Here is a 12081-nt window from a genome sequence, read left to right as displayed (position 1 = left end):
CAAGCGGATGCGTAGAAATCTAGCATACCAAACTTGTCAATGAAATAGTTGAATGGTTGACTTGGAACTCCTTTTGTCAAGATGTCTGCAATCTGATTTTCAGTTCTTACAAAAGGAGTGTTGATGACTCCTTCATCCAATTTCTCTTTGATGAAATGTCTGTCCACTTCTACATGCTTGGTTCTGTCATGTTGGACTGGAGTGTGAGCAATGCTGATGGCAGCTTTGTTGACGCAGTGCAATTTCATTGGACCTTTAGGTTTGAAACCAATTTCTGCCAATAGTATTCTTCACCATAATAACTCACATATCCCATGAGCCATAGTCCTAAACTCTGCTCTGCACTAGATCTGGCTACGACTGATTGTTTCTTGCTGCGCCAAGTTACTAGGTTTCCCCCCACAAATGAACAATATCCGGAGGTAGACCTACGATCAATCACTGAGCCTGCCCAATCAGCATTTGTGTATGCTTCAACCTCTGTGTGGTTATTCTGAGAAAATAGCAACCCTTTTGCTGGTGCAGACTTTAGGTAGCGAAGTATTCGATACACTGCGTCCATATGTGTCTCTCGTGGAGCATGCATAAACTGGCTGACAACACTCACAGAATATGCAATATCAGGACGAGTGTGAGAAAGGTAAATCAGTCTTCCCACTAACCTTTGGTATCTTTCTTTGTTCACCGGAACACCATTAGTGTCTTCTCCCAGCTTTTGATTTGGTTCAATTGGTATGTCAATAGGCCTGCATCCCAACATTCCTGTTTCGGCTAGAAGGTCTGGGACATATTTTCTTTGAGAAATGTAGATACCTTTTTTTTGATCTTGCCACTTCAATTCCTAGGAAGTAGCACAATTCTGCTAGGTCCTTTATCTCAAATTCTTTGGCTAAGTAAGATTTTACTTTCCCCATTTCTTCCACATCGTCACCTGTCATTATGATGTCATCCACGTACACAATAACCATGGTGAGTTTTCCATTTTTTTGAGCGTTTGAGGAACAAGGTATGATCTGCCTGACTTTGCCGAAATCCGTATCTCCGCATACTTTGGGTAAACCTTCCAAACCATGCTCTTGGAGACTGCTTCAAACCATATAAGGATTTCTTCAACTTGCATACTTTTCCTTTATTATCGGCAGTTTGAAATCCAGGAGGAATGTCCATGTATACTTCCTCTTCCAAATCGCCATTAAGAAAAGCATTTTTCACACCGAATTGCTGAAGTGGCCAATCCTTGTTTGCTGCCAAAGATAATAAGACACGAATAGTGTTCATCTTAGCAACGGGAGCGAAGGTTTCTTAATAGTCAATTCCATAAGTCTGAGTATAGCCCTTGGCTACTAATCTTGCTTTGTATCTTTCAATGGTTCCATCAGACTTATACTTTACAGTGAATACCCACTTGCAGCCGACTGTCTTCTTTCCTCTTGGTAGTTCAACCTCAACCCATGTGAAGTTCTCTTTTAGAGCTTTCTTTTCTTCTACCAGAGCTCGCTTCCACTTAGGATCAGCAAGAGCGTCTTCAATCCTTGTAGGAATTGTAACAGAAGACAACTTATTTACAAACGCAGTATAAGAGGGTGACAGACGATGAGTAGACACAAAGTTAGTAATTGGATGATCTGTAGGATACTCATATCGAGTTGGAGGTTTACGTATACGACTAGGGTATCTATCTTCCTCAACATTAGTGGACTCATCCGCTACATCAGCATCTCTGACATTTGTTGACTCATCAGCTGAGATATCGTCTTCATTAACTCTATAGGTTGTCTCAGTAGGAACTTTAGGAGGTTCTGATTCTGCTACATGAGGAGTTGTCTCAGCAGGAGCTTTAGGAGGTTCTGATTCTGCTACCTGAGGAGCCTTGTCTCTTCGTCTGTAAACCTGAATTGGCGGGGAAACAACCTGGGGTTGAGGAGGTTGAGGAATAGCACTTTCCTTAGGTACTGAACCAGGAAGATCAAACCAAGGCTGAACTTCACAAAATGTTCTATGCTCCCCCTGAAGAGAAGCCGCTGAATACTCTGAGAAGTAGGCTTGATCTTCACAAAAGGTTACATCCATGGATACATAGATCTTTTCCGTGGGAGGGTGATAACACTTGTAACCTTTTTGTGTAGTTGAATAACCCAACAAAACACACTTGAGAGGTCTTGGATCCAATTTACTCCTATCTTGTTTATGGACATGCACACAACAAACGCACTCAAAAACCTTTATAGGAGCAGAATCATGTGGTTATCGTGAAATGCTTGACGAAAGAACATCACATGGTGTTTGAAAATTCAGAACCCGAGAAGGCATTCGGTTAATCATCCGTGTTGCGGTAATGACACCGTCACCCCAAAATCTTTTCGGCACATTCATTTGGAACAACAAGCACCTAGTGACTTCTAATAGGCGACGATTTTTCCGCTCAGCAACTCCATTTTGTTGTGGGGTATCAATACAAGAAGTAAGAGGAGAGACCTTGATTTAGATATTCACCACTTCTATCAGATCTTAACACCTGAATTTTTCTGTCAAACTGGGTAAGAACAAACTTGTGAAAGTTTTTAAAGATGGCATGAACATCGCTCTTATCTTTCAATAAGTGAACCCAAGAAACCCGAGATAATCATCCATAAAGGTAACAAACCAACGAAAGCCACCACTAGTAGTGATACGTGAAGGACCCCAAACATCACTATGTACAATAGCAAAAGGGGATAGACTTCTATTCATGCTTAACGGATAAGGAACACGATGATGCTTAGCTAGTTCACAAGCTTCACAATGAAATTTAGATATATCAACTTCTGAAAACAGCTTAGGGAACAAATTTTGTAAATACCCGAAGGATGCCCTAATTGTTTATGCCACAGCCAAATTTGCTCTTCAGAACTAGACATACTTGTTGATTTGTAGGCTCTTAAACTGTCATTTTCCTTCGCTTCCTGCAATTCTAAGTAATATAGACCCCCTCTCTCTTTGCCTAAGCCAAGTGTTGCTCCAGTGAGAAGGTCCTGGAAAACACAATGTGTCTCATAAAAGGTAACCTTGCACTTCAAAGCTTTGGTTATCTGACTGATTGAAAGAAGGTTGCAAGAAAGATTCGGAACATGTAACACTGTAGAAAGAGACATGGAACTAGTTATCGGAACACGTCCTTCACCAGAGACCATAATTGGAGATCCATCAGTCGTCAGAATACATGGTTTACTAGGATTAGGGTTATAGGTGGAGAAGAGGTTGGACTCGGTAGACATGTGATCAGTTGCTCCACTGTCAACAACCCAAGAATCCTTAGATTTATCGCGCCTGGAGTTCAATGCACTACCAATATTACCTGATTGAGTCACTGAAGTAGATCCACCACAATCCTTGGATGACTGCATTCTAGCATAGTCCTTTATCAACTGTTCCAGCTGAACTTGAGATGGGTGAGGGGAAACACTAGGTTGTGATGATGATGAAGGCTGAAACTCTTCTTCATCAGTTGTGTGGTACGATCTTGAACCACCACTGTGACCTCTTCTTCCTCCAAAAAGATTACCCTCTTTTCTATTACCATTGTTGTTACAACAATCACAAATAGATGAAGTAACACTGTTCAAAACAGAACGTTTTTGAGGTATCGGAGATATCAGAACTACGATTTTCAGAAGTAGTTCTGGTACTGCTTTGACACTCGTACTATTGCTATGAGAAAAGTCTAGATGAGCTAAACTCCTAGAATGAGACAAACTACTATTCTCAGAAGTACTAGCCATAGATCTACTTTTAACTCAACAAACAAAGACAAATTTCAGGGAAAACAACTTACAAACAGCCAAGGTTCTTCAAGAACGGTAGTTCGCAGCCCTTTTTGAAACAACTTCAGGATCTAACTTCAAGACCTTTAATCACAGATCGAAGCAACAGCAGATCAAGTAATTTTCAGCTTCTTTGAAACAACTTCAGGATCTAACTTCAAGATCTTTAATCACAGATCGAAACAACAGTAGATCAAGCTAAAGAAGGAACTAAGATGAGTTTTCTCTTCTTTCTCTCTTGAGCTCTGATACCAGGTAGAAATCAAGAGAGAGTGAATGGAAGAGTGTTTTCCACTCAGAGGCAAGACCTCACTTTTATATAGATTTTGAACAGTTACAACTATACCCTTAGAGCGTCCACAGTGGTGCGAGCATAACTAAAGACCAAAGACTAAAAAAAAAGATCAAATTTGGGTTTAGTCCGTCCTGTGACGTAGCGGGTGACGAGTAAATTTGGTCGCGCGTTGATATAAAGTCCGCTTCATCGTCCAGCGTAGATAAAGATTACGCCTGGCATGGGGCGTTGATAAAGATAACGCCTGGTATGGGGCGTTGATAAAGACAACGCCTGTATGGGGCGTGAACTATAGCAACGCCTGGTGTGTGGGACGGAGATTATACGTTCGCCCGGGTTCAAAAAAAAAAAAAAAATGGGGCGTTGATAAAGACAACGCCCCAAGCAAAGTTTTGTAAACTTTTCAAATTTGGGTTCATCACTATATCAACGCCCCATTCAAATTTGGTGTCCGGCGTTGATTATACCAACGCCCCATCCAGGCGGACATTATACCAACGCCCCATGCCAGGCGTTGATTATACCAACGCCCCCATCCAGGCGGACATTATACCAACGCCCTGCATCAGGCGTTAACTTTACGAACGCGCGGCTACAGGCGGACATTATACCAACGCCCGTCGGGTAGGCGGACATTATATAAACGCCCGACTATATTTGGATTTGGTCTTAATCGCCGACCAAATTTGGTCCGAGTTTTACTCTTTGATCAAATTTTGATCGATGGTCCGTCCCACTACGCCAGCCCACTCGACACCAAATTTGGGTTTAGTCGTCCACTGCAGTTGCTCTTAAAGGGTGAAAATATCTCAACACTATTCATGAAACACTGTACATTGTTCCTACTCTGCATACCTAAATGTATTTATACCTATGCACTACACTGCACTAAGATAAGTAACCTGACATGAGACTAATATTTCAACAGAGAAATGCCAGAATCTGCTTAATTGTCTAGAAAGAAAGAAAGAAAAAGCTGGAATTAAGAAATGCCAAAAGTCAAGCCATATCAAATAAAAATAAAACTAATACCGCAGCAGAAGATAATGAGGAACACTAACCCAAAGTCCGTCCTTCCAAGACCACTGCTGCATGTCGGTTAAGATCTTGTGCGAGAGTCCTCTTATATTGTTCATATTCGGAATCAGTAAACTCCTTGGACCCATCGCGAAAAATTCCATGATCCTACATACAACAAAAATGCAAGCAGAAGTTAAAATGGAGAAAATGAACACACGAAGAAACAATAGAAGATGTACCGGAAAGAAGAACGAATTTGTTTGCCAATTGTCAATTCTGCTAAAATTGGCAAAAAAAACACAGCGCTGTTTCAACAAGGGTTCCTGCCCCCTGCATGTTGGTGCACCAAATTACACATTGGGTGGGTGTTTTTAAATCACGGATATTGGAAACAGAAAGTTGTCTTTCAAGCTGACAATAACATATGATGTGATTCCAGAAACAACTGGTGGGCATCCATTCAAATTATGTCCAGGAGAGAGAATTTGCCTTCTCTTTCATTTAAGGTTAACTTAAATCACGTAAGATTCAAAGAAAGCAAGCTTTAACAGTTATACTATCCCTTTTCCTCTTTCATTTAAGGTTAACTTAAATCACGTAAGATTCAAGAAAGCAAGCTTTAACAGTTATACTACTATCCCTTCTCCTCTTTCATTTAAGGTTAATTTAAATCACGTAAGATTCGAGAAAGCAAGCTTTAACAGTTATACTATCCCAAGTCACAGCAATAGTGGACACCTACTGAATACTAGGGAGGGTATTTTTAGAGCACCTCTTGGGGTTGTTTTGCAGTACAAATGGTGCAATTAAGAAAAAAATGTGAAAAAAAGATTTCAGACTTCTGAACAAGAAGAAAAAAAAACCTAACTGTCACCACGAATCAGTTTTCATCTTTTCTATATTTTGCATATCATTTAGCATTTGGATTAGATGTTATAAAGAGGGAGTCATTCAGTCCATAATGAGAATAGCCCAGATATAATATTTAGAGGGTATAGGTGTTGTACCGGAAGATGTATGTAATCATCCCCTTCATCAGCTTCCATATCTAATGTTGGATCAACACGCCTGATCTGCAAGTCCAGAATATGTCAACAACAAGTATAAATAGTATATGAGAAGTGTATAATCGAGAAAAGAAGCAGCATGGAAAAAATCATTTGCACCCGATTGGAAATTATAATGCACGTCTAAAAGGAAAAAAGAAACGAAAAAAGAAAGCATGTCATTAAGGTAACATTTTCTATCATACTATACCAAAAAACACAAAAAAAAAAGAACCTTCTGGCGAGCTTCACCGGCCAATATGGCATCCTGCTTCAGGAAGACAGCGAGCTCCTCATCTTCAGCAGCTTCAGCCGCAGCTGCAACAGCATTTTTTGTTCTATGGAGAAACTCTGCTCTACAATACTTTGTCCAGAAATCCTTTTCAGTCATCTAAAAAATCACAAAGCAGAGAACATGAGAATCACATGATGATAGGTATATAGCTAAAGAGAGAAGGAACCCGTATATTAGTTCATGAGTTAAATTCTTGGCACATAACAGACAAAAGAGGACATATCCGCTTACCTTGCTCGGGACAAATTTCAGAAATGCCTGATGAACAGCTGGTTTTTCAGTGAAAATCTGCAAAGAATCAAATCATCAACTAAAGCCTAAAAGGAAAGTGCCCAAAATTATTAGCTAATGTAAATAAGATTGATTATAAACAACTACTTTGAAAGCACGTATATATTGGTTTTGCATTAATTTGCTACAGTAGTTCAAGAAGTAAAAAACTGAAATAAGAGTAATAGATAGATTCAATTACTAACACGTGGAATTATGTCCTGACTAAGAAAGTAAGAGAAGCTTTAAATGGCAAGGCCATTTAGTAGAGAACAACTATAACATTCACAAACCGAATCCATTCGATGGTGAATAATGTCTTTGTAACAGCCATGAACAGAAAAGATAACACTTCCATAAGATTTGGAAGCTTTCAATGTATATACATGCTAACCAATCAAAACTATGTACCTGAGACTGTGACCCTAATTTAAAATCTGGTCACATCAGCAAACTTAAACTATTACTTTCCTCGGCTTTTTACGAGAAGAATGTTCAAACGTTCTCTTGCATTTGCATGATTGCAACTGAACCTCTTTACCCAAAAGTTAGATACCAGAGCCAAACAAATTGATAGAGCAGAAGGACTTATGTTCAAAGAAACCTGTCAGCTAAAATGTGAAGGCAACTGAAAAGATACAGATCTATATATGGAGTAATATTACATTCCCTAATGTAGTACTTGTACTCTCACTAAAAAGAGGATCAAAGGATATTTTTCCGATTTATATTCTGTTTGCATTCAACTACGTATACACTACAACCATATAAGGTGGGGAAAAAGAACGTCAGCGTTGCCAAACCCTCAGTACAGACTATGCATCTGTACATAGAACACTCGAGGAAATACAAGCACAAAATTTTGAAACAAGCACCCACCAGGCAAACAATTCCAGAAAAATGAAGTCCTACTATAACATACCTGCTGAATAATTTCTGGAGTCAGGCTGAAAGTGACTTTGTTTGTCTGGAAAGGACAAAGATAAAATAAAATTACAGACTTCTAGAGCAAAATTTATTATGTTTGTATGTAATTATGTATATTTACATTGAAGGGTTTATGAGGGATGTATTCAAGAAAGAAATCTAAACATTAATAGAAATTCATGGTGTACCCGGCCATCTGTCAGTGGCCTGACATCTGCAAGCATCGCACTTTTGAACCCCAATCGCTGTTTAGACATCTTGCTGGCATCAACAGCAAGCAATTTCTGTAAACAAACGACATCAACAAAAGGCGTTAATACTTGAAGCATGTAAAAACATTACTCATCTAGTATCATATATGCATAACCTTTCTTGTGGCCCAGAATTCAGCTTCAGTCAAAACACCACCAATTACAAATTGCTTATGCAGCTTCTGCAACTCACTGTTCAAAAAAATTTAATCAACACCATCGACAAACAATAAAATGGCAAGTTCAGGAATCTTCCATAATCTTGAACTCAACCGAGAAATTGTAGATGTGCTTAGATATAGCATTGTTACCTATTTTCAGCTAGCAGTTTCATCCGAAGCTTCATTTCTTCTGGACGGAGCTGTTCATCATGCAGTGTAGTTGCAGACTTCTCGGGATCCACTTTGGCATCCGATGCAGATGATTCCTTAGCTTGGATCTTTCCAAGGACCTTTCCTGTTCGTGAGACATTACAACATTCGTAACATACTAACATATGAGACCTTATAACATTGATAACATATTTCAGGCAAAAAGCATCATTTGGAAGACATCAGGTAGAACACTACAACTATAAAAGGTTTTATAGAAGATGACGGGAAGTGATATGTAAGTAACCATCTTATTATTTAGCTAATAACCTCGACAAATACATAAATAGGTTTTAAGTCAATAGTATAAGTGACTGTTAAAATCCATAATCATGGCAGGAGAGAAACTTACCAACAAAATCTCGGCATATATCACGTTCAGTAAATCTATCAAACTCAAATGTGTAATTCTTATCGCTCTGAAACAACACAAAGGAAAACAGTTTTGTAATTCTACAGCCAACTTTCAGAATATCATCTAACCTGTGTTGCAACGATACGGATACGGTATCCGATACAGGATACCAACACGTTACTAGGATACACCAACAAAAAAATGGTAATACGGCGATACGGAATACTCAATATTAATCTGTAGTCTTAAAATATATATATATATATCATATATGAGATAGAAACATAACAAAATACATAAGAACCAAAGAATATATAGTTACATATTGTGCACTGGATTTTATTGTTTCCACCACCTTCGTCACTTTTTCCTTGTTTTTCAACATAATTCCAAAGGGGGGTGTTGAGATTTGCGTCTTTTTTTTTCTTGCTCATAGTTGTATATCAGTATCTGGGATAAATAGGGTTTGGGTATGCTACTGGTTTTGGAGGAGATAAAACAGAGAGAGTTAAAGGTAATCAGATAAGTGTTGAGATTAAGAGGAGGAGGAGAAAGTTTGGGATAAGTATTGACTGGAGGGGGTGATGACAGCTGGTGATAAATATCTAACTTTTATTAGTATTAAAGAAATATATGGACAGCTGTTGCTTCTTATCCAACTTTTGGTATTTTAACTGAAAAAAAGGATTATACAGTTGGTATTGGCCGTATTGGACGTATTGGATACACGTATCCATACAATACGTATTGATACGCCAAAAAAAGAAGTTTTGACGTATTGTTGCAACACAGCATCTAACAGATTAGAATCCTTTCAACAATACTAAATTCTATATAAAGAAAAATAATCTAAAACTTAGAGGAAGCAACGCTTAACCGGAAAAATCGGGGTAAAAAAAAGACCAGTTTATAAAGATTATTGTCAACAAAGATCAGAGTTTTTCCAGGCATATGTAGCCCCAGTGAGACCAGCTGTCCAAAATGGTGTCAAAAGAGCTGCCCAAGATGCAGTTTGAGATGACTACTAGATAAAAAAGAAAGCAATACAGCGATCTGCTCAAATAGAACAATAAAACATCCATAAAGGTATAAACATTATAGAGTTATAAGAACTAATAATTCACACAACAATAGAACAGCATTAAATCCTTTACCCCTGTAAGCATTAGTAGCGCTTGTCTTTGGCTTCCCTCCCTGCTAAATTTGTGACCTGAATAATTATGTGGACAAACAGAATGACAATAAGAAGAGCCACTACACCAAAAGAAAATCTACCCTTAATGCTAGCAACAGAAAAGAGAGAATTCGTTATTCAAATATAAGGGAGGCTTTGAGTTCACTCATCCCTAGTATTATCACTTTGAGAAATAAAAATCAAGTTCATAATAGTACCAATAGAGAAAAAGAAAAGAGATACTTTGGCTATTAAGAACCATGCCATCAAAAGTTGTTCTTGAGTTTAATGACACTAATTCCCCCTTTACACAACAACTATATAAAATCTGTGAATAGAAACACATTTCCGGTAAAGGTTACCTTTAATGGATCTAAACCCAACATTGAGTTTTGCAGATGGCATAGGATCATCAGGTGAGAAATCAAGTTTGTCCTCTGTCTGCAACAAGGACAATTTACAAAGTATGCTTAATTGATTGTTTAAGAGACATACACGCAATGGCTAAAAAAGTTGACGAGTAAATGTGCTCATGACCGAGCTATCACCATATCTAAAGCTCAAGTATTGAAATACATAGAAACCAACTAAACGAATTTGGTCCAGGACAAATTATACAAAATAACTAATTCATGATACTAAAAATTGCAAAGATTTTTCCATTGACACTTGTGAGTTGTATCAAACACCAAAAGATAATTACATTTTGTCTTCCAATATTTCCCATTAAAATCTCAGTTCCTTTCACAGTGACATAACTACTCAATATATTCCAATGTGCAAATCGCATAATCTTTCAAAGCATTAGATAAACATTGCTCAAGGTTATGAAATTAATCTCCTGAGTATACGATATTCGTGCAAAATAGATACTTAATATACTACTTTGGGGGATAACAAACAGTAAATCAATTTGCCAAAAAACGAATCATGAATACCAAATTCTGTGTTTTATCTTTTAACTCCTCCTGATTACGAAGGAAAATCTCAGAAAAAATTTATGGATTAGAAAAGTTTTAGGGTTAGTACCATAATAAGAACTCCTTGAACGCCAGGATCCCTGACACCATTGTTCTTATACCTAGCATGCATAACTACTTGACCGCTTGCCATAGTTGTTCTTTTCAACCAATCTAAATATGTTTCAAAATTATGATCGAGAGAAGTTGATAGGATCCTATACTGATGAACAAGATATTGGGATCAGTCACCTCAACCAAGACTCCCGAGGGATTGGATAGAACTTTTAAGGTGTGATAAGTAGAAGAAAAAAAAAAAAAAAAATCAGTCCTGGAGGTAGAAGTTGGAATTTGGTGCCCCTTTGTAGAGCCATCTTTTCTTCTTTCAAATAGGGGTGAGTATTTGGCCCGGAATCTGTGGATTTGGTCGGGACCATCCGTATTTTTGTGTGTGGATGTCCGGACCGTTCGCTAATGGATTGGATGCGGATGGAATTTTTGAAATCCATCGGATGATGGATTGGGTCCGGATGCAACCTTAAAAATCCAGTGGACATTCATATCCGTTCATTTTTTTTATCATACTTCTTCGGTACAAATATGAAGTTAGTATATATGTTTTTTTCGCTAAATTAGGTATTTCTTTCCTGCCATATTTTAATGATCTTACAAAATACAAAACCAATATATGTATAAGTGGACATATTTAATCCCAAGTACACCAAAAACATCTTGCTTTAAAGGGGTCGGGTTGTTTTTCCTTTTTAAATTTTGAGTACCTTCAGAGCATTATTCTCAAATCCAATTTTAAACCCCTAAATAATGTAGTCTTATTTCTAAAACCATCCGTAAATTTGTTATCTTTATTTCTATATCATAAACTTTGATTATATGACAAATCCGTTGGATTATCCGCATCCACTCCGTCCATCTATCCATCCATTGGATGTTGGATTGGATGTGGATGCCAAATGTGAAATCCTAGTGAATTTGGATTGGATGTGGATGACGTGAAAACCGGTCCATACCGGCTCATGCTCGCCCCTACTTTCAAACACTAGGTTTTACCGAATTGGATCTGAGGCCTGGGCCTGGTCCTGTCAAAACAGATAACCTACCTCCCACAAAAAGTGAGTTTTACTTGAAAATATGGAACATGTTTGGAGGCATACTGATTTTCTTTTAGGCATACCAAATGGTGACAAAATAGGGTCACTAGATAAAAAAGACTATCACCCCTTATCCACCAGTTTTTAATAATGGCAAGTGTACCCTTATTTAATTAGTGTCAATGGTTGTGGTTAATTATTGTTGTTAA

The 12081-nt window shown here is 38.0% G+C and overlaps 1 protein-coding gene across 2 annotated transcripts in view; it reads right to left on the bottom strand.

Moving 5' to 3' along the window:
- Positions 1-11091, bottom strand: part of LOC113303570 (general transcription and DNA repair factor IIH subunit TFB1-1-like) — a 13255-nt gene extending 2164 nt beyond the window's left edge. The window contains exons 1-13 of one of the 2 annotated variants that reach the window (XR_003337587.1): positions 10834-11091; positions 10167-10245; positions 9785-9840; positions 8628-8694; positions 8216-8360; positions 8021-8096; positions 7842-7937; positions 7649-7693; positions 6688-6744; positions 6397-6552; positions 6123-6188; positions 5157-5280; positions 3812-3884 (exon numbers count right to left, since the gene is read on the bottom strand). Coding sequence is in view for 1 of the 2 variants with exons in the window: in XM_026552615.1 (XP_026408400.1) it covers positions 5157-5280; positions 6123-6188; positions 6397-6552; positions 6688-6744; positions 7649-7693; positions 7842-7937; positions 8021-8096; positions 8216-8360; positions 8628-8694; positions 9785-9840; positions 10167-10245; positions 10834-10917 (1051 nt within the window). In the remaining variant the exon portion in view is untranslated. The remainder of the gene's footprint in view (positions 1-3811; positions 3885-5156; positions 5281-6122; positions 6189-6396; positions 6553-6687; positions 6745-7648; positions 7694-7841; positions 7938-8020; positions 8097-8215; positions 8361-8627; positions 8695-9784; positions 9841-10166; positions 10246-10833) is intronic. The other variant, XM_026552615.1, reaches the window with a different exon arrangement.
- Positions 11092-12081: the final 990 nt, after the last annotated feature.

Source organism: Papaver somniferum, chromosome 8 (genome assembly GCF_003573695.1).
Source record: "Papaver somniferum cultivar HN1 chromosome 8, ASM357369v1, whole genome shotgun sequence".
In the NCBI taxonomy this organism is placed as follows: domain Eukaryota; kingdom Viridiplantae; phylum Streptophyta; class Magnoliopsida; order Ranunculales; family Papaveraceae; genus Papaver; species Papaver somniferum.
This window is presented reverse-complemented; position numbering and strand designations above follow the sequence as displayed.